The sequence below is a fragment of the Epinephelus fuscoguttatus genome, linkage group LG10 (genome assembly GCF_011397635.1).
Source record: "Epinephelus fuscoguttatus linkage group LG10, E.fuscoguttatus.final_Chr_v1".
NCBI lineage: Eukaryota > Metazoa > Chordata > Actinopteri > Perciformes > Serranidae > Epinephelus > Epinephelus fuscoguttatus.
In genome coordinates, this window is record NC_064761.1 from 38,465,743 (window position 1) to 38,489,257 (window position 23,515).

General features: G+C 40.8%; 1 protein-coding gene across 2 annotated transcripts in view; it reads left to right on the forward strand.

Annotated features, from left to right (window-relative positions):
• LOC125895696 (gamma-aminobutyric acid receptor subunit gamma-3) overlaps nucleotides 1-19,410 on the forward strand; it is a 111,311-nt gene extending 91,901 nt beyond the window's left edge. The window contains exons 6-10 of one of the 2 annotated variants that reach the window (XM_049587757.1): nucleotides 563-700; nucleotides 6,998-7,150; nucleotides 15,207-15,406; nucleotides 16,920-16,925; nucleotides 19,132-19,410. In XM_049587757.1, coding sequence (XP_049443714.1) covers nucleotides 563-700; nucleotides 6,998-7,150; nucleotides 15,207-15,406; nucleotides 16,920-16,925; nucleotides 19,132-19,410 — 776 coding nt within the window. The remainder of the gene's footprint in view (nucleotides 1-562; nucleotides 701-6,997; nucleotides 7,151-15,206; nucleotides 15,407-16,919; nucleotides 16,926-19,131) is intronic. The other variant, XM_049587756.1, reaches the window with a different exon arrangement.
• Nucleotides 19,411-23,515: the final 4,105 nt, after the last annotated feature.

Below are 23,515 nucleotides of genomic sequence, written 5' to 3' on the forward strand. Positions count from 1 at the left end.
TCTTTATTGGCATCATTAATAGCAAACGAGAGAACTTTGGCAAATGTTAATGACATTCATTCATCAAGCATGTTTGAAAACAATTAGCAGCTTGGGCAACGTCTTCCCTCACAGTTAATGTTTTTGTTAATTGAAAGCCTATTACATCAAATTGCTATCAGGCATGATCATAATGTTGTTAGCTTTTCTACTTAAAATGATTATATGTCTGTTTAAGACAGAAAGGTTCCAAGCTGGTGTGACACCAAAGCAGAAATGGAATCATTAATCCGTCATTAACCTCGTGTGATTGATTGTAAAAGCACTCCCAGGCTGCGTGCACATCATGTGAAGGTCAGCTCAACATCCAGACACATTCAGTGTGTTATTGAACCGAAGCTCTCCTTTAATCTACTTTCCTTGTGCCTCTGTCTTTATTCCAGATTGTCTTTTCATTAGCCAGCCTCCAGCACAAGACAAATGTTGCTCTGGGTGGCCCTAGGTCTGTCTGCGCAGGACATCCATCATTAGGATGTGCCATGTAGCGCCAAGGGTCACACACACATGCTCTGTGTAATTGCAGATGGATACCCGCGAGATGAGATGATTTACAAGTGGAGGAAGAACTCTGTGGAGGCGGCTGACCAAAAGTCCTGGCGTCTCTACCAGTTTGATTTCATGGGCCTGAGAAACACTACAGACATTATCAAGACCACAGCAGGTAGGATCTGGAGCTGACTTCAGCTTTGTACTAGTTGAGCAGAAATCATTATAAATCCCTTCATTCATCTGTTTGTGCACCAAGCTTTGTGTCACATCACCTCATTTTGTTGAATAAAAGTGGAGCCAAACTGGTTTGAGGAGGAGAAACTCAGATTGTTAGATGATGTCACACAAGAAAACACTCAAGTATCAAGTAAAGCAATACAGTAAATACTGCAAGAAATAAGTGACTGTAGTTTCCATAGATGTTTCCCTGCTGAAGCACTTGTCATGATGATGTTCAGTTTGTACTAGGGTTGGGTACCGAAACTCGGTACTTTTTGTACATGGTAACGATTCACTCAGTACTACCGAGTACCGATTCACTTAAAATGAATCGGTGCCAAATTTCGGTACCTGAGGTGGAGGCGGAGCGAGAGCACATGACTCGCACCTCAGACTCAGCAACAATGGCGACAAAAAAATGTGCAGACAAAAGTTAACGTGCAGCACTGTTCCTAAATGTTCTCAATAACATGTTGAAACTGAGAAGTTTAGACTTTAAAAAGTACCAAAATAAGGTACTGTTTGGTACCGGTACTGAATTCCAGATACCGGTACCAGTACCGTATCGGTTCAATTATGAAAGGTACCCAACCCTAGTTTGTACATAGAAAAACTCTTTTTGTGAAGCCCCCTGATGAGACCACCAAGGCAATTCAAAGATAAACAAACAAACCCACTAGTCGAACTCTTGCTGTCCTGTCACTGCTTATAAAACGTCAGTAATGGGCGGCAGTAGCTCTATAGGCACTTGGGAATTGGAGGGTCACCAGTTTAAGTCCCTGTCTGGACCAAATACGGAGCATGAACTGGTAGCTGGAAAGGTGCCAGCTCACCTCCTCCCTTGAACAAGGCACCGAACCCCAACTGCTCGGGGCGCCTGTCCATGAGCAGCCCCCTCGCTCTGACATCTCTCCATTTGATGCATGTATAGGTCCTGTTAGTGCATGTGTGTGTATTTCGGGCCTTCGGAGTCTTCTTCCTCCATGTTTAGAACGAGTTTACAAATAATCTCTAATTCTCTTGTCCGTCTGTCGTTGCCATCCATCTACACTGAATCTGGTTTTAAAGAACTTAAAGATTCAGTGTGAAGCATTTAGGGGATTATATTGGTAGTTTCCTTAAGGCTAGTTCACATTACACGATTGTCACCCTGATTTTGCATTGCGGAGACTATCATAATCTTTTGAGTGTTCATACCTGGCGACTTGTGTTTCTGTCATCGGGAGTCCTGTGTGTGCACACCACAAGATTTCTCCCCCGAGGCCTCGTAGACAGAGCCACATATAACGCGGTGACGTCTCCAAACTTGGAGACGACACATCGTAAAGGCATGGATATTCTTTATTATCCTGGGTCCAAACACAACACACTCCCTGTGATCCTGTGGATGCCGCCATTGTTGTTGTTGTATGCCGGCCAGCTTGTCAGTGTTGCCAGATCTTGGGAGAGAAACAAGCAACCAGGGCTATGGAAACAGCCCAGAAGAAGCGACTATCATGCGTTTAAATAACTTATGACGTTTAGAGAGCAAGCCCGAATAAGCAACTCCTCTTTAGAAACAAGCCCAAAAAACCACAACCCGACTACTAATATTTGTAAGCGACTTTACAAAAAAACAAGCCCAAAGTCGCAGCTAATAAGCGGACCTGGCAACCCTGTGGCTTCTCCTCCTCACATTCTTCCGTGTTGAAAACGGTTGAAAACTGCTACACAACTGTGGTATATACTACGGTGGTAGGGCGGGACTTCAGCGGGTGGCTCGTTCCGCCCAATGAGAGGCTGATCTATGCAGCGAACTTCCGCCCACTCAGACTACCTTAGAATGAACCTTTTATATCTACAAAGGGAGCGGGTCTTCGTCTACAGAGATCACTGTATTGCACTGCCATGTTTCTACGGTAGCCCAGGACAGTCAAACCACACACTGGCTCTAGATAGTGCCATTCACATTTTTTGTATTTTCAGGTCGGCCACTGTAGTTAGTAGCCCCTCTGTGACAAGCAGCGTCAGAAAAAACACTGATTTTTTTAATGTGAAAGTGCTTTAGTCAGTGCCTTTACTGGTTTAGTTACTTACAGTAACTTCAGAGAGATAAATAAATAAATAAAAGGCAAAATTAATAAATAATGAACTGGAAAAGAAGAGATCACAGCGGATAATTTGGCTCTCTGTAAATATCTCCTGAATGTTTGGATCAGAAATAGGTGAGCACACAGAGCAGGTACTGGGCAAGCGACCCGGTAGAGATCTCTGTAGATAATTCAGCTGACGATAAAAACCTTCTGAACACTGAACATTGAAGAAGTTCTGAGAGTAGTTTCAGCTCGTTGCAATCTGCAATCCTCACCACTAGATGCCACTAAATCCCCCTAAATCTTACACACAGTTTCTTTAAATTTGCTTTGCACAACAAGTTTTTTGCCGTCTGTTTTACCGGCACACTGTTTGAGAGAGTTGCTAATAAATGGCCTCACCCATGTGAATAAAAAGGTGTTCGTAATATTTCAGATCTCTCGTGTATTTCAAGTTTAAGTTGATTGTGGGATTGTCTCGGTAGGTGAATGGTTACCGTGCATGCCACGTAACCACAATGTTGGCAGTTTGATTCCAGCTGTTGTACCTCCTCTCTCTCCCCACCCTGTAACCTGTCTGCATCTTTACTGTCAACTGTTCAATAAAGGTAAAAATGCCAAAAATCATCCATAGCTTACTGTAGCAGTGGCTTCCTGCAATACTAAAAACTGCCACCAACAATGAAAAATACTGTACAGAGAGATAATTACAGAATGAAGTACACTGAATGACTATTGCTGAAGAAATGTTGACAAGAAACAGTATCAAAACAGATTTAACTTCATGACACTTAAGGATTACAACTTTCAAATGCCTCCTTGAAACCTCTATGAAACAAGAAACTGACCACAGGTGGTTTTTCGTTGATTGCATGCTTCCAGCATAATTACTGTCAGCAAGTAAGAAGCTTCTCTGCAGACTGATATCCAAATCACTGCCTACAATTATTATCATACAGGTTCATAATGCAATTCAGTTTCCCTGCCAGTAATAATACCTGATATCGGCTGAAGAGAGACATCACTTACCTTAAAAGGAAGCTGTGTGTGATCTGCATAGCGCTGAGTCAGCTCTTATATTTTTAGAAATGTTATACATCATTTGCATATAGAAATTCTCATGAAGCCTAAACTTTTACAGCAAGCCCCTCGCAACTAAACAATATGCAGAACTGCACTTCATCCCTCGCACCTCCAGTTAGAACTCAGTGGCAGTATGCAAACACATAAACATATTTATAATGCACTGTAATGCAGTAGTAAGCAGATACAATGACATTTTAAAGTGATTGTTAAAGTTAATTTGTCAACAATTATAACTTCTCTGAATATCATAAATGGTGTATAAACAGGTTTATACACTTTTACACTGTGTTACTGTTTTACTAGCTTTTTATACAGATCATGCACAGGTGGGTTTAAACCTGGAGGTATATTTAGTGTTTAGATTTCATTCTTAGCATCAAATGAATGAACTACAACCTAAAAATTCCTTTATATTTACTTATAACTACAGTGTAGTGTAATGCAGTTTGTCATAAACATAAACCCTTTTCATACATTGGTTTGAAGCCTGGAGTCGTGGCCATCTTGGATTTTTGGAGCCAGAAATTACCTTACTTGGGGAGAGGGTGGAGCTGTGGAGAAGCAAGGGATGGGTCTAAATAATTAATTGAGACAACAGACAGCTTGTCAGCCATAGTGGCCATGCCCACAGTTATGCTAAACTTTACGCCTTAATAAAATGTAAGTGGGTGAATTATATAAAAACTCACCCCCTGCACAGTTGTCATGAACGGGTGAAATTAGCTACAGAAACAAAAAACGTTCTTGGTACCAGACTGTGAACATTTCATTTCGGCTGTTGAGTTGGGCAAATTGAAAATGACTCGCTCTTGGAGTCAGCCTCAAGTGGCCATTTGAGGAACTGCAGTTGTTTTTAGCACTTCCACTTTGGCTCAATTTTGCTGCTTGGTTATAAACCCTTTATTTATGCTGAATACACTGATTATAATTGCTAAATAAGGGGATTAAAGTGTTACCATGATAGCTGGATGTTATTGTACACGTTTACTACTGCAGTCTTATGTTCTCATATTACATACAGGACCTTCAAAGGTTTAATGTTAATTGTATTTAATCAGGCAGTCTCAACAATACAAGACAACTACAGTATTTGTACACAATAAACAAGGAATTAAAAACTATAACAAGAATCACAAAAAACATCAGCTTATAAAGCTTTAAAATCTCCAGGGGGAAGGTAAGACTCTAGTTTGCATAACATCCTACAAAAATGCACACACAATGGTTTGTAAGTTATCGTACAAACTAGCGCCTCACGAATGACATTACATTCTTAAGGTAAAGTTATGGAGGTTAGATTTAGGCAAGTTAAGTTACTGTGGTTAGGTTTAGGGGGTAAAAATGGTGACGACGTACCTTAAAATGACACTCAAAATCCGGCTCTGAACACTGGTCTCCTGGAGAAAGTCTTATGTTTGGTGACGTATCCACCACCCCTCCTTATGCGACAGCTTCCTGCTTTATACTTTACTCTTGTCAGCGCTTGGGTCACGTGATCACAGCCTTCCAAATTACATGGGTCACGCATAAATTACTGGCACATCATTACATGGGATATGTATGAATTTAGCTAGGAAAACATATGAATAGTAGTTTGCAGTTCTTTCAATTTTAAAGCTTCACAGTGCCTGAAAAATGCCAGTGTTAGTGTGTACATGAGGGAATGCATCATGCCCCCTCCAAATTACTGTTTGTATATCAGTTACTCACCCCGTGTTATGTTGAATTTGGGGTGAAAACGACGTATCCAAAAATGAAAACATTCTTCTACTGTATGCTCTCTTTAAATAGCAAACTAACTGATCGAGGCTAGGGCTGTGCAATATTACTATATATATTGTGTGACGAGAGAAAAATGTCTATTGTTTCATATTTTGCTCTATCGTTTATATCGTTGTGACGCAAATTACAGTTGTTACGGCAACATTTTTCGTCATTTGGAGTACAGCCTCAGTGTTGAGTGGGGGTGTGGGCGTGTTTGTGCTCTGTAACATAACAACTGCGAAACAATCAGAAAATAACACTTTATTGATCTGATTCACCAGCTTTCTCGCAACTTTTTGTTCATTAAAATGTGCTATATCGGGATAGGTATCACTATCGGGATATGAAATGACCTATATCGGGATATGAGATTTTGGTCATATCGCCCAGCCCTAATCGAGGCAGTGGTTGACCAGCAGCTCCTGTGTTCAGCGAGGTAAAATTACTGTTTTTGTCAATGGAGTCTGGCTTGAAGAGAGCATAGATAAGTTTCACTCTAAGTTTAGTTTTAAATAGTAAGGTTTCAGTGAAAATGCATGTGTTTGTGAAGAACTGGATAAATAAGACTTCGAGTTCTCGAGCACGAGTTGTGTGAGAATTTGTAAACAGATGTTTAAGTATAGTTTAGCTGTTGTTAATCTTGGACCCCAATGACTTCAATTCACCAAGAATTGTCTCTGTTTTTGGATTCCTTGTTCACTGTGGAGGCATGTGAGAAAAACAAACTTTTCTTTATGTATTCAATGTTACATGGACAGAGTTACTAATACAGAAGCGGACGTTTGGAGGTTGAAGTGCTCCTTTAAATAGTTTCTAGATTTAAATAAGGAAACAGATGTTAAGGTAGCCTGGAAGCTTCACCATTAGAGCTTTATAAATTAATCACATGAGCTCGCTTCTTCGTCTTGACTTGAGGAGGTCCATCCAACTGTGTGATACAGACAACAATGATGAGAATGAATTGTGTCATATGTAATAAAGCGTAATGCTCTGTGATACACAGGGTTTAACAGCTGGAGTGTTGATGAGGCAGCATGACAGCACAGGTTATCTCCATAGTCGAGCACAGACGTGAAGGTTGATTGCACAATAGTTTCACGGTTGGAAGATGACAAACATCCTTTGAGTTTATACAAGGAGCCACGTTTGATTTTTAATTTCTGTGTCAAATGTTGAATATGAATCTTGAATGAAAGATGATCAGCTGTAATCTGAATTTATTTGGGTTATTTAACTCCTGATCAGTGCAGTTTCTGTACCAGTGCCCACAGTGACTGGAGGTGTATGTGTGTGTGTAAAGCTTCTCATCAGGTTGTTTTCACACACAGGTGACTATGTATTGATGACCGTGTATTTCGACCTGAGTAGAAGAATGGGCTACTTCACCATCCAGACCTACATCCCCTGCATCCTCACCGTGGTCCTCTCCTGGGTGTCCTTCTGGATCAAAAAAGACGCCACGCCAGCCAGAACGGCTTTAGGTACTGTGGTCTCACTGCAGTTCAGTAAGTCTGTCCGTACCAGGAGACACTGTGGGTTTATGTCTGGAACATTGTTTTAAAGTTGAGCCATTAAAGTAGAAGTAGAAGTAGTGATTCAGACATCAACTCAAGGTCCTCCTTTTAAGGTTTCTGTTTGCACATTTTAATCATGTTTTGCTTTGAATGTGCTCCGTCTTTACTTTATATCTATGCTGCATGGATATTTGTTTGTCACTTAACTTGAGTCACTCCATCTGCTTTTTCTGTTTTGTTATGCCTTTTTCTCTTTTGTGCATGCTCGCTATTTGTCGTTATGCAGTGCTGTGGAACACTTTGGTGAAGGTAATTGATTTCATCCATTTTTTTTTGTGTTTACATTTTATCCATATTTCATATTTTTGAGTGAGGTAGTGTTGGTCTAGGCCTTTTCTTAAGGGATAAAAAAATACAGTAATTTCAAACTTGGACTAACATTACAAAGATATCGGTCTGTAAGTGCCTCTATTAAACAATAAGTGCAAAGTACTGAGCTGTGTTTGCAAATGTTTCTAGATTTTTTTTCCTGAACAATTTGTATAAATGTGTGATTTTCACTCAGCGGAGTGGAAATTGACAAGTTGAATATAGAATAATGACACTATCGGCATGTAGACTTAATCAGCCCACTCACCAGAAGGAAACGCTGGCATTGTATGTTCCTGCAAACCACCAATACAGTACATTTGCACATTTTATATGCATCATATCAACATTTCAAAACTTATGTCAATAAATGACAATTGATTTAGTTGTTTATTGGTCTTGAACAGTGGTCTGCAGTGGTTTGCAATTCAGCAGGGCTTGGGCTTAGGTGTTGTGCCATCCACCATAACCTAAACCTCCAGTAGTATATGAGCTGACAGTCTGTCCACACCAACGCGGGTATTTATAAAACCGTGACTCGTTGCTCACAGTTTGGCCTTTCATCCACACGTAACCGCAGTTTTGGGCCCCTGTAACTGGAGTTATTTGTAACCGGAGTCCAGGGTGAACTTTTTGGAAAAGTCTGGTGTCAACAGTCGTGTGTGGACAGGATAACCACAGTTATTTTGTCTTGTCTCCATTGTATGTATCACAGTGTGCAATGTAAACAGAAAACAGCTCTTATTACCTGATCCAGTGTGTGCGAGAGACGATTTGAGGATGGACCTAAACAAAATACTGCTGCTATTTAGCAGCATATCAGCACTTTGTGGCTGTATCATACAACTAACGTTGTTGTTTTTCTGGTAATGACGTTTTACTGCCTTCTGATTGGCTACAATGGCCTTAGAGTTAGGAGTTATATCGCCACCTACTGCTTTGGAATGTGTATTACATTGCTTGATAGTGGAATTTGCAGTGTCATGTGGACGGAGGTATTTTTATTACACCGCTCGTATAGACGCAGATTTTTTAAAAACTGGAGGCCAAAAAAGTTCGGTTTTAAAAATACCCATGCTCGTGTGAACTAGGCCTGAGTCTTTGCTGTGTTTCCAGCGGGGATTGTGTCCCCAGAACCGGGTATTTTAAGCCAAAACATGATCTTTTGCTAACCATAACCAAGTGGTTTTTGTGCCAAACATAACCACATGTTGACCACAGTGTTGCTGAAACACACTGTGCAAGTATAACATATCTATGGCTTGCAGAAAAATACAGTGCCAAATTTTTTTCTGGCAATTGGTACCTTTTAAGCCTTGCTTTCACTATACAACTCCGTCTGCCACTGGGTACGATCACCTAGGAAAATGAAGGCTCCATTTACAGCACAAAGGAAGTGTGTCAACTATTGCGCAATCGAAACAGGAAGTGCTTTTGTTTTCCTAAGTCGCTATCAGTAGCTATCCCCACTTATCAATGTAAGTTATTTGCAGTTACTAAGGTCTGAATCAGGGACTAATTTTGTCACAAAGTTGTATAATTGCTTGGAGTTTGTTCGTGTTCTCACGGCAGCATTTACAAGCAGACCAGATCAAATGCCTTGTGCGAGAAAGCTGCTCTTGATTGGTCAGAATTTCCATGTGGGAAAAATCCAGGAAGTAAAGCAAACGTTGAAGAAGAGTACACTTGCAAGATAAATGTGACACTTTCTAATGTCACAATGGAGGGACAACTACGCAGGTTGATTTTAGCGCTGCTCATCGTGGACTATATTGCTGTCATTGTTCATTTTAGTCAAACCATACAGTTTGAAAACGAGGCGCGGCTCCAACTAGAAAACAATGTTTTGATGCATTGGATGTGCTGAATGTGCATATTAAGGCAGTACAGGAGGAGGTGCACATTAATAATCCTCCAGGACTGTAACATGCTCATGTTTAACCCAAACAATGTGTCATGTGACTGCAGTTGGTTCACATCCACCTTCTCACCACAAACGAACCGCACCAGAGTTCATTTGTAACCGCCTCTTCAAGAAGGTCTCAAAACTGATGAGAGAGACAATGGTAGAAAATAAATAAGTGCTATTAATCTGCCATCTTTACATCTTTACATCTGCATTAATTACATGGAAATCAAGACAGAGAATGAAGATAATGACTGGATCTTAGATGTGGGCTGATGTACAGTACAGGGGCAAGCCGAGCCAGTGTGGCAGTAAAGATAAAACCCTTTAGGTGTAGAGAAGGATTGGGATGAATCAGCCAAGGGCAAAACCTTTCAGCTCAGGTTTGAACCTTAATAACTCAGCTTAGCAGGAAGTTATCACACACCTGACATGCCTAATTTTTTAGGAAAGCCATCACATACGTTGAACCATTTATGTTTGATGCATCACATACACAGCCTCACAGTCTCCTCCACATTAAGCTGCCAGCAGAGATAAATGCCTCTCTTTAAACCTGCTGTTCATTGTATCATTTAGAACAAAAACTCTTGAATCTGTGCCACAGCATCAGCAGAAGGCAGGTAAGTGTAATCACTGTGGCAAGCAGAGGCTAAAGGAAAATTGTGAGGTGTCCGCCTGAAATAGATGGGGCCAGCTTGTTACCATAGAAACCTTGGTGAAACAGTCGCAGATGTTTTTTTTTTTTTTCTTATAGGCATCTCTATAATGCTCGTGGAGGAGGAGATGGGAGAGAGGAGAGCATGAAATCATACAGAGATGCTGGAGGAACGGAGGTTTCTCTCGCGTCTGTCAATCTGAGTGACATCTGCTGTTAGTCAAAATGAAGTGTTAGCTTCTAACTTAGCTGCTAACTGACACTGAACAAGATAGTGTCACTCTTAATATGAAGAAAGTAACTTAAAGAGGGGCAACTGCTGGGTGCTTTTGCATGCAGTAAATCCAGGAAATCTTAAATCTGCATCAATCAGTATTTTTTATTATCAATGGAGCAAATGTTATGTGAAAGAAGTCTGCATTCTGTAGTCTGCTTTTTTTTTAAAAAAAAAAAACATAGCCTCAGTCTTGTTTCACATTTCCTTCTTTGTGTTTTTATTCACATAAATCATTAATTATTTTAGTTTTATTCAATATTCAATAATTTGTCCTTTTCTAGTCATCAGGTTATATTGAACATTTCAGTCAATTTAGTGTAACCAAAACCAACATTTTTGTCCCCTCATTTCTTTCTCCGAAGCCCTGTTGTTGTTATTAATTTAAGTGAGTTCCTTCGAGTCCTCCTGACTGCTCATTTTCGTCTGCGTAGCCTGTGCAGTCGTGATACGGTGCCTGCAGCACAAGAAATGTAACTGCTGCACTGGAAAAAAAAAATCTATAATATTTTGTCTCTTCTTTTTTGTCAACAAAAATAAAGAGAGATTTTAGTAAAGTCTGAATATTTTAAACTGCATTAAACTCGCGTCTCCTTTCATCATCAATATTGCATGTTGATATAGTCACAGTTAGAGTTTAATGACTTTGGTGGAAAATAAGGTCACTGACGAACATATTGTGTCATAGGTTTTGTTACATAAATTTAAATAAAAACAACAACTCTAAAAACTCACTGTACGTGAGAAGCTAAGCCTCAAACAGCAACAGATGAAGTCAGCCATTATACCTGGTGAACATATTGAAGCATTTGGTAGCTACAGAGCCAGATATTCTTCTCAAGGATTGGTGGAGACCAAAAACAGAGCAAAAAGAGAATGACTATCTATCCATCCATTTTCATACAGGATCACAGGGTCAGCAGGCCAAGCAAGGCACCCCAGACATCCCTCTCCCTTGGTGTGAGTTGCAGAGTGTTGGAGATATCAGTCATAGACATGTCTGCCTTCTCTACAGTATAATGGAACTAGATGTTGCTCAGCTTGTGGTGCTTAAAGCGCCAGAAAACATATACTAGAAAAATTCAACAGTAATGTCTCTTCCCAGAAATTATCACCTGGTTATTCAAGATAATCCACAGACCTTGTTGTGAGCTGTTTCATGTAGGAACTATTTTCTTTCTACCAGACTACACCTGCCAAATGTATGACCCCGCACAAGCATGAGCCTCTTGTCCATGAGTAGATGGATACATAAATTTGTTTGTGGGTGAAATGTCCGTTTGACATGTCCTTGAGGATAGAGAAAAGTTTTCAAATTTAACTGTTCTTAAAGCTCTCGCTGATAGAGCAAGGAGAATAGATATTAAGGATCCCCATTAGCTGGTACTGCAGTAACCAACTAGTCTTCCTGGGGTCCACAAAAAAAAAAAAAAAAAAAAATCAATCATATCATCAACAAAAGACCACATTCATTTTACATTTAAATACAATTATAATATACCTAATGATAAAACTTAATTAAAACATACAACATTTAATCATTTTCATAAATCTAACAATTCATTTTCTCTGAAAACACTGAACACTCTAAATACAGCCAAGTCAACATTCACAATCTTAAATGAGATTTAAGTTTCTTTTTAAAGGTATAATATGTAGTTTTTCCACATAAAAATGTCTAAAAACGACTAAACCAATATTATATATTTTGTTTAGTTGTGTACTTTGAATATCAGAAATGTTTCCAACAATTTTTCAAACCCAGATAAATATGAAATATTAATAACAGTTACGGACCATGTCATTAGGTCGCATGTCAATGGCGACGTAACTCCAGTTACAATAGACATTAAATGAAGGAGAAGAAGAAGGAGCAGACCGGATGAGACGTCAGAGAATGAACGTTACTGTTGCTAGGCTATGCATTGACGGTTGCTGCAGCTTCTGACACCGAAGCTGTCCCGGTAAATAAGCCAGTAAAACGGAAACGCACGGGTCAACCAAGCGATCCCAGAAGAATTTGGGATAAGAAGAGAGCTAAATCAAGGATAAATATTGGTGTGGCCTTTCCGAGATGGAGAGAGCTTCGTGAAAATCTAGGACTACAATTCGACGCCGACCTCGCATGTGTTCTACTAGACAGGTAAGCAAACATCTGACTAATGTTATAGAAATATTAATCATTTTCAGCAGTGTATTGCAAGCATTTCTCTGCTGCTGAAGCTCACTCTGGGCGGCACGGTGGTGTGGTGGTTAGCACTCTCGCCTCACAGCAAGAGGGTTGCCGGTTCAATCCCGGGCGTGGGAGCCCTTCTGTGTGGAGTTTGCATGTTCTCCCCGTGTCAGCGTGGGTTCTCTCCGGGCACTCCGGCTTCCTCCCACAGTCCAAAGACATGCAGATTGGGGACTAGGTTAATTGGTGACTCTAAATTGTCCGTAGGTGTGAATGTGAGTGTGAATGGTTGTGTGTCTCTATGTGTCAGCCCTGTGATAGTCTGGCGACCTGTCCAGGGTGAACCCTGCCTCTCACCCAATGTCAGCTGGGATAGGCTCCAGCCCCCCCGCGACCCTCATGAGGATGAAGCGGTTAGAAGATGAATGAATGAATGAATGAATGAATGAATGAATGAAGCTCACTCTGCCAAAAAAACTGCCACGGTTGGTTTCGGTTTCACGGAGTGAGGAACGTCAGATCTGTATCTGTTATATGACCACAACTCCCATGATCCCACGCTACTTCGTGATGTCATCCAACTCCGTCTTCTGTTATTGTTTTGGTTTGAGGCCCCTAAAGGCAGAAAATTACATATTGCACGTTTAAATACCTGTTTACTTTCTGTACAACAGAGATGATGAGGCAGATTATTCCAGAGAGTTATTGCTCTATAAATAAAAGATTGTGATAAAGCATTTGTTCTTGGGCGAGGTAGTACAAAGTGACCATTGCTGGGCCCTCTATTACTATGATCGTGCACAGTATTTCGAAAATATAAAATCAGGTGTTCTACCGATCAAGACTGACTTAAATAATACAGCTGTGTTTACTGCTAATCGGTTTTCTACAGTCAGCCATGAGAGGGAATCATGCATGCGGTTAATGCTTGATCTGGATGAGCAACCCAACACCAACCGTGCAGCCTTATTTTGGGCAATCTGCAGCTTTCTGAGCTCACCTTTAGTGGCAGATGCCCGGACCACAGAACCATAGTCAAGGTGACATAATACTAAACTTTGCACTATCTGACACAAGAGGGGGCGAGCAACAAAAAAAGCATATTTCCTGGAGATGCCAACAGCTCTTCCCATCTTTAAGATGATTTGATTAATATGATGACTAAAGGAAAGCCTGGAGTCCAACACTACACCAAGAAGTTTGACACTCTCCCCTTATTATATAACTTTGAATCCAGCTTTGGGCTACAAGATGTTTTGAACCTAATAAAATGCTTTTTGTTTTGGGAATATTAAGAACTAACTTATTACAAAGAATAGAAGACTTTATTGTCATTGTGCATTGCACAACGAAATTACGTGTAGTACCCTCGGCAAGATAACAACACAATAAAAGGACAGACAGTATATAAATATAAATATAAAAAGACGTCAGTAGTCAGTAAGGTATAAAAACAATAAAGTGCGTGAGAGATATAGCAGCAGTATAAAAACTTTGATAAAAGAGGCAGCAGGCAGTGTAAAAACAGCAGCAAGGTGAGGTAAAGTGCAACGGTGCAGTTCACAGTGTGAGTGCAGGGGGGTTGATGGAGGCCACAGCCCTAGGGAAAAAGCTGTTCCTCAGTCTATTTGTCCTTGCTTTGAGGGCCCTGTACCTCCATCCTGAGGGCAGGGGAGAGAACAGTCTGTGACCCGGGTGGGTGGGATCTGTGGCAATGCTGCTGGCCTTCCTCTGGAGGCAGCCAGCGTCCACTGAGTCCAGGTCTGGGAGAGGACTTCCCACAGTCCTCTGGGCTGTTCTTACCACCCGGGCCAAGTCCTTTCTGTCTTGTGCCATGCAGCTGCAAAGAACCCAATTGTGCACTACTTGCAGTTCCATATTAAGGACATCATTAAGTTCCTTGCATGAAGGGGCAGCATAATACAAGGTTGAATCATCAGCATAAAAAAAAAAAACATTTTTGCACTTTTAGTAGCCCAAGCAAGATCATTAATAAATACAGCGAACAGCAATGGTCCAAGGCAACTGCCCTGAGGCACACCACACACTAGATCCCTGCTGTTCGATATGCCACCATTCAAATACACTTTAACTGTGTCTTGTTTTGGACAGTTGACAAATTTCCCTTCACTGTGATGGGATCCTACACATTTTTTATTGGCCTCATCTCAAAATATTAGACAGGTTTGAGCTCAACAAATGCACAACATGACAAAATGTGTGTATGAAAGAGTTGTCCAAAAAACTTTTATCAGCATAAAACCTCCCAGCAACAGTAAAGTAGGTCTCTGCTCCTGAGCTTCAAACTCACTGGTTTCATGCAGTCTGCTCTCTCTTCTCCAAGACAATATAAAACCAAAGTGTTCGCCTCATCCCTGAGTTTAAAGGGATCACAAAGTATCTGGAGGCATACACTGCAAGAATCTGTCAAAGCTTCAGCAAAGGTGATTTTATATTGTACGGTCTTTGTCCACAGTTTTTGTCATAATCCTGCATTCGCTTGTGTTTCTGTAGTAAAATGAGGAAATAAATACAGTTCAGCGTCATAATCCAAGTGAACTAATCCAGTACAAACCTTGTGGATCTTCATTATTACCTGTGAGCAGAGCCTAAGGTGAGTTTGTCTTGTCTTTTGTCCTTCAGGTATAACCACCGTGCTGACTATGACTACCCTCAGCAGCGTGGCCAGGACGTCACTACCCAGAGTGTCGTATGTCACTGCCATGGACCTTTTCGTCACTGTCTGCTTCCTGTTTGTCTTTGCTGCTCTGATGGAGTATGCAACATTAAATTACTATTCATACAGCGCTCGAAGACCCAGCTGCATGGAACCTAAAAGATCGGTGAGTTGACCTTGAGTCAGCTTTTGTATATTTATAAATATACTAAATATTCCTGCAGTAATATTCCTTAATATTGAAGTGATGTAAATGATAAGATGTAGATTGAGGTGATGCCCTTATGTACAGGATTACTGTCACTTGTTATAAAAGTAGCTTTTCTCTGACGGCACTTTGGTTTGTTATCGCAAGATGGAAGTGAGAAAAAATTCCAGGGTTGAGATGATGCCCTTTATAAGCTCTTCTGATAAGACTGTTACTATTTTAAGGGACACTGCATCAGTCTGAACAAGCTTCAACAACTGAAGGGAAGGAGTGCAGACTGTCACCTCATGCTCTGTGCAGAAAACCAAAGCTCTAATCTCTAATGCTAGACAGAGACACTGAGGCTTGAAGCGGGATTTCAGTGATCTTTTTCCTCCACAAGAGCTTATTTTCTATTGTTTTAAAAATGAAAATATGCCTCTGTATCCATCAAAATACTTAATATGCATCACAAGTGTTTCAGGGTTGGTGTCCCATTTGCGTTGACCCAGTGCAGGATTTATCTGTTGATGATGCATCAAGAAAGCTTTGGACGAAAGTTAGCAAGTGTTTGTCAAGTATTTATGAAGTTGCAGCGCATAAAGGTTACATTATAAATATGTTTTCGTGCATCTTATGTGTAAATACTGCACAGATTTTAAAGGTATACTGAGCAGGATTTTCTTCAAAAACAATGTATAGACTTTTACAAACAATTCTTCTCAATCATTTCTTATGACCCACTAGAAGTGTGTGATGGTGTATTTATCTGCTCCCCCATTGTATTTTCTTACTTTCTTCTTGTTATGCTGTGTTTGCGATGGAGGTCTTTATGAAAACATAGTGACCAGATGCCAGACTGTAGGCAACATGCATCCAAGAGGAAGCAACAAACATCACAGACACAGCGCAAAAAAAACAAGCAAATTTAGCGGGGCGAAAACCCAAGTGGACAAAGCTGGGGTTGGCATTCACTTTCTGTTTACAATCAGTAGCTGACAGTTCCTGCAGAGTTTATCTTAAATGCTTTATGTAAAATGGTAGATTAAAGAAATCATCTTAAATAAGACAACTGGAGTTATTTGTATTACAAGCAAAGAACATTCATCAAGCAAAATCCTTCATCCGGTGGAGTTTCGCTGGCTCTCCCTGGCTGTCACTCAAACTACAGGCTGAACTACGTTTCCGTATTGCCTGCCACCCATGTCACCACCATGAACACAAAGAGTATAGAAGCGCATCAAGCAACAGACGCGCCTCTCTCTCTCTCAAACTCGGGCCAAAATCCTATCAAACAGTAAAACATTTTAGTGCCCTGTTTAGCTGTAATAGCAAGAGTTTGTGAACAGGTGGTGGGCGCCATCCTGTCTACTACACAGTAAAAATGGTGGCTATAAAAACACAGGTCAAACAGTAAAACTAACTACAGAGGTCAAATATTAACCAAGATTCTGTTACTGTGTCGCCCATGTCCTGCCTCATATGTTTCCAGAAACATGTTTTAAGTTGCTTTTTAACTGTAATATGAGATGATCTATTACCAGCCGGCTGCCACTGTGTCAAACTGACAAGTTTGTATTACATCACCCAACAGTGGGAGCATTTATTAGTCTGGTGTGGTGCATTCTGGTAGGTGTAAGTTTTCACCTCTGGAGCAAAAGCAAATGTAGTCTCTTGCACAGACGCCGATGACGTCAGCTCACTGGCTGACTCTGTCGTCTGTGGACATTCCCATAGGAAAGTTGTAATAGAACTAGCGCTGGCTCCCAGCAGCAGTGATGTGATTGGATCCAAATCCGTGTACTTCTGTACTTCTTTGACCAACGGCTGATTAGCTTTGCCTTACACCCACCTGCACCGGAATTGCTGTTCCCCGAATTGTTGTCCATAGTACAACAGAAAAGGAAGTGTTCAGTGCATCGCAAGAAGAGATTAAAATGGATATGATTTCATTTGATTCAGCCATATTGCAGAGCTGCGCAAGATTGGAGAAATTAAGGATTTACAGCGTGCCATACCTATGGCAAAGCTGTCACATGGTCTGGATATCCCCGCCCATTTCTGTTACAAAACAAAAGACGAATGTCCCCAGACTCCTATTCCGAAGTAAGGGAGGCTGGTCACACAAGACTAAAGCAAATGCATCAGTCCTTTTCCTTTGTTTTCTCTGGTCATGGAGCACCAACTTCAAAAGCAGCTCTAAAGCAGAAGTTGCCAGTTGTGGATCATGGTTCAAAAATGAGTCATGGGTCCACTCTGAGTGGATCACAAGTGATTCATGAACGTGTCAAGTTTGTAAAAAAAACAAAAAACAAAGACAAACCATTATTTTTTAGTACAGTGAACTTCCAGCTCAGAGCTTTTATTTTAGAGTGTTGTTTCAAGCAAACCATCTTGATGACATGTCCAAACACAAGTGTGATGGTGAAGGTATTGTAAACTGTGGGACCTCAAACAAATGACCAAGGAGAAATCTGGACCCTGTGGCTGCACCAGCTGGGAACCACTGCTCTAAAGTAGCTCTTTCCAATCTGAAGAAGTATCTGTGATGATGTCGTCTTGAGTTGGACTTGTAGAATTTGCATTTTATTAACAACAACGAAAAACAGCTTCTTTTGTGCTACAAACTGGTGCAATGCAGTATTGGTACCATTGTTGGTAAGGAGAGAAAAACATAACATACAGAGCCTGGGGAGGGGGTAATATTCTGAGAAGAAACTCCGACATTAAAGTCACAAATTTACAAGAAAAAATCTCAAAAAATAATGTCTCTTTTTTTCCCCTCAAAGAATCATATCTCTTTACTTTGCAAGGCTGGATCAACTTTGTCACACTCAGCAGCAACCTTGAATTGTGAACAATCTGTGAGGTCGAGGCTGCTGTTTCTATCGTGGTAGTATAATACTATATAAAAAGAAGCTGATGAAACATTCTGGAATAACTTTTAAACTTAAAAATACAGTGCAACAGTGCTGAACAAAGGTGAACTCAAGTCTACTGTGTGCCAGGAGATGAATGCTTCACAGACGTTTCAGCAGAAGTTAATGGAAGATATTGAACATTAGTCAGGACATCTCAGCTTCTGTTATATTGATTTTGACCATTCTTTTTTCGTCTCCTATTTTTATGGAAGTACAACACTATATCACTGGTGTTCCCCTTTATTTTATTTTATTTTATTTTATTTTTTGGTTTGAGGTAAAAATCAATTATTTGATGAAGCTAAAAATCCTTGAAACAAAACAGAAGAAAACAGATAAATACAAAGACATAACTTACATGATACGATATGACATGGCACGACACGACACAATTTTTTGTCCTTATAGGGAAACCTGTCTTGGACTCAGAAACTGCAAAAGTATTCCTGCCTTAGAATAATAGTCCAGAAGAAATGAAAAGCGTACACCATAAAAAAAAGATAAAGACACATACTACACATAACAGTATTACACATCGGGTCATTCATGTATCGCACATAACACCAGCACACAACAGAGCACCATGACTCAGTGACGAGCTCTGCTCACTGAAAACATACATGATTGTTACTTGGAAAACAAACCAAGTTCCCCTAAACATCCCTGTGTAAGAGCTGGTCTGTACCAGGAGCTGAAAATCTACTAATGTGATGAGTGATCATAGCGTGAACTCAGGATTCAGTTTGACTTCCTGTTTGACTGTATGTCTCTTCTTCTTCTCAGAACTATTCTGTCCTGGATGTGAGACCTCCGCACACCGTCATCGCTTTAAACAACTCCATGTACTGGCAGGACTTTGAGGACGCTTGTGTTTACGAGTGTCTGGACGGAAAAGACTGCCAGAGCTTCTTCTGCTGCTTCGAGGAGTGTAAAGAAGGTGCGTGGAGAAAAGGACGCGTGCACATAGATGTACTTGAACTGGACGCATACTCACGGGTCTTTTTTCCCACCTCCTTCTTGCTGTTCAACATCGTCTACTGGGTAGGCTATCTCTACCTTTAGCACACTGCTCTGTGACAATAGACGGGCAGCGCAGGAGAAATTCAAGATAATAAAAAGGTAACACCAAATAAACTCTTTCCTGTGCTCCCTGGAGATGAAAAGACAGTGTGCATCTGCAGGCCTGTGCCGAGCAGAGATTTCTGCCTCTGTGACTTCAGGTACGATAATACGACACATTACTGATTCCCTTCAATATGCTGTACACAGAGGGAGGACGGGATGGACTGTGTGCTAATGATGATATGAAGACAAAGAAGGAAATGTGCTTTGCACTGCTGTCCCAAACTTCTCAATCAGGAGGATGACTTGTGTTGTAGGGAATGTATCGGCACGTTATTATCCAGCCATCAGTCAAATCCAGTTGATGAAAATCCAAGGACATTCAAACCATTCATAGTGCCTTCCTCTGGAGGGGTAGATACTATCTGCTACAATAATCAGGGAATAATGATTTATAAAAAAAAAAAGAAGAAGAAGAAGAAGAGTCTGGCTTTGACTGATTACGGCTGTTCTCATTGAGAGCTTTGAGTTTTTATAAAACAGCCATTTGTTGTAACAACCACATGAAAAATCATTAGGTTTTTATCTCTTCATACGGACTCTCAGCCATTAGGCATGACTCATTCCTCCTGCTTGCAATACCATTAGTAGCCCCACACGGTATAATAAATAAGTTGGTTCCCAGGGAAGAGAGCGATTTGAATAAATCTTACAGCAGAAATAATAATGATATTTGCTTTATTGGCATATTTTTTTCACCTTAGAAGACGTAAAGTCAAGGATTTGAATGGTTATATTATTTATGTAAGTGTGAGTACAGGCACAAATCTTCCATTGTTACCCACAGGCTAACTGCTGTGGAAAAAAAGGCACAGCAGCACCAATACTTTCAATGACGTATTTAAAGAAAATGTTTTTCCTTTAAGGAAATAGTTTTGGGATATTTTAGGAAATACATTTACTGGCTGTCTTGCCAAGAGTTAGATGAAAAAATTGATACCACTCTCATTTCTGTATGCTAAATATGTAGCCACAAGTCAGCAGCTGGTTAGCTTAGGTTAGCATAAAGATTGGAAACAGCCTGACTCTGTCCAGAGGTAACAAAATGTAGCCTACCTACCAGCACTTTGGCTTTTGTACAAATTAAACAAATGATACAATGTTTTTAATTACTGAGATGTGTTTTGTACCTTTTCCACAGAACCAGGCTAGCTGTTAGCCCCTGTTTCCAGTCTTTATGCTAATATAAGCTAACTGACTGGCAGCTGTAGGGCAACTGTAGTCTTGCTCACCAGACCTTTCTCAAGAAAAGAAGGTCTGGCTGGGGCGACTCTCACTTTAAGATTGGAGAAAAAAACGCCCCGGCTGCTTGTATTTCTTTCAACCAATCACAATCGTTCTGGGCGGTGCCACAGCAACGGTGCACCTTCAAAAATATTGCCGGTGGGAAACAGGTTTTGGTGTAACACGCCCACAAAAATATGGCCTACAGGATGCGAACCACGGCAGAAAAATGGCTACATCCCCGCAAGATCAAACACTGCAAAAGTTAGTAAAGGACGTGTTGAAAACTGTTACACAACCAGAGGTGGTAGGGCGGGACTTCAGCAGGTGGCTCGTTCCGCCCAATGAGAGGCTGATCTATGCAGTGAACTCCCGCCCACTCAGACTAGGGCAACTGTGGCTCAGGACGTAAAGCTGACGGTGGTGCTCTTGCAGTCTAAGATACTAAATCCCCAAAGATGGAAGACATGTCTCCACTTACCTCCACTGTACAAAAATGAAGCCAAAATATCCTGGATGCGGTCTGTGCCATCTTGCGCTAGTGACGTCATTTGGAGCCAGTCTCTCCGATCTCCGTAGTGCCCAGTTCCAGCCCAAATGCCCTTCCGACCCACCTGCAAGTGGCCAATGATTGCGAGCACATAGCTGTCAATCATGCCGTTAAACCCCATTTTAATAGTATCAAATAACTAATTTACACCAAACTTGTCTGAAAAAACACTTGAACAAACATCAGTGTGATCAGAACTCCCTAAAATGGCAGAAACCCTCTTTGGGAAAAATTTCCTTGTGGTGTGCTTTGAGTTCTTACTTTAGCTCAGGTCCCATCGGCTAACATGTAGGGAACGAGCTTTATGATCTGGGGCCGTATTTATCAAGCGTCTCAGAGTGCCATTTTAGTCTTAAGTGCTGAGAATTTGTGAAGTTTAGTCCTACTCTCAAACTTAAGAATAAAAGCTATTTATCAACCTTCTCAAGTCTAAGAATCACTCCTACTCCCCCAGATATTTAAGAGACCTCCAGAGGTGTCCTAAGTGGTTAGGAGTTGCCAGTAGAGGATGGCACTGAGGCGAGAGAGACGTGCGTGAACATTCCGGGAGCGGAAGGATGTCCTGGCTTTGTTTGATGACGAGCAGCTGATCAAACGGTATCGTTTGGACAAAGCGGGTATTATTATTGTCACAGATTTAATAAGGGACGTCATCTCATCGGTAACGTCACGCAGCAGAGCTTTCACGGCAGAATTAAAGGTCATCACAATGCTTCGATATCTTGCCACTGGAAAAATGCAACAGTGTAACGCTGATTATTTGAGGCCATCACAACCGTCAATTAGCAGAATTGTTATGGAAACAATAATGGCCCTTAATGCTCCTCACCTCGTCATGCATTTCATTGACTTCCCAACTACACCCCGGTAATTCAACAGAAGCAAACTGCATTTATGCAAATAGCTGGCTTCCCTGGAGTGGTCGGTGCAATCGATGGCACACATATTAGGATCATCGCTCCAAGCGCATTTATGTAAACAGGAAGAGGTACCACAGTATCAACACGCAAGTAGTGTTTGATGCAGACTACAACATCTTGGATGTGGTACCCAAGTGGCCTGGGTCCACCCATGACGCAAGGATACTTGGATGAATCCCAAATGAACTACAACAGGTTAGCCCAACAAAATGCCTAATTGTTTTAAATTTAAAATGTTTAATTAAGTTTATAGATTATGGTTTAATAGGAGGGTTTATTCTGGTCACAGGGCACACAAAAGCACAAGAAGTGTGGTGGAGAAAGGAATTGGCCAGTGGAAGCGCAGATTCCACATTCTACATTCAGAAATCATTATGGCATGTGCAATACTGCACAACATTTGTAAGGCGCGCAATGTCCCACTCCCACCAGCAGACGATGATGATGACGATGAGGGAGGAGATGGAGATGCAAGCGTCCCTAGCAACATCCATCCATCTGATAGTATCTCTTCTTCTCTCCAGTTTGGTTTTCTTTTTGATTCCATGTTGATTTCAGCTTGGTGGACTGTGGCTGCAGTACATAGAGCCACTCAATTAACTGCACACAAGTTAGTTGCCTAATTAATGAATTGGAAAGATAAGGAAACATTTATTTTTGCTTCATTGCCAATGTATTATTATATGTTTTGTATTATTTGTAGATTATTGTCAAAATATACACTCTCATTGTCCATTTAACTATTCACTGAGATATTTCTAAGATATTTATATATTCTTAGATAAGGGATTCCCTTCAGTGATTGGTCAGTTCTATGGACTTGGAAGTGACGTCACCTAAAATTCCGTTTATGGCACATAGTACTGTTGTGATTCAGCTCTGAGACCGACTCTTAAGATTCAGTCCTACACTTCACTAAAAGTATGAGTAGGACGCTTGATAACTAACTTTTAAGTGCAGCTTTCAACGAAGAATTTTTTTAGTCATAAGTCGACTCTTAGCAGTGCTCTTAGGAGTCATTCTAAGAAGCTTGATAAATACGGGCCCTGTACTGCAGCCAGCCTCAGAGGGCAGTACATATGTTTTGTTTTCACGTTTGGAGAGCTGCCATGTCATCTATCTTTATATACAGTCTCAGGGCTGCCCCTGACCAAATTGGGGCCCTAAGCGAAATTTTATTTGGAGGCCCCCATCCCAAATGTATCACAGGTACAAAATGGCCGTACAACAACTTGCCATTTAACTTGATAACCTTTATTGGCAATAACAAATGTACTGTAGATACAGTAGTTTGGCTGTATGAGTCAAATAAAATAAAAAATTCAACCTGAAATAAATAAATAAATAAATA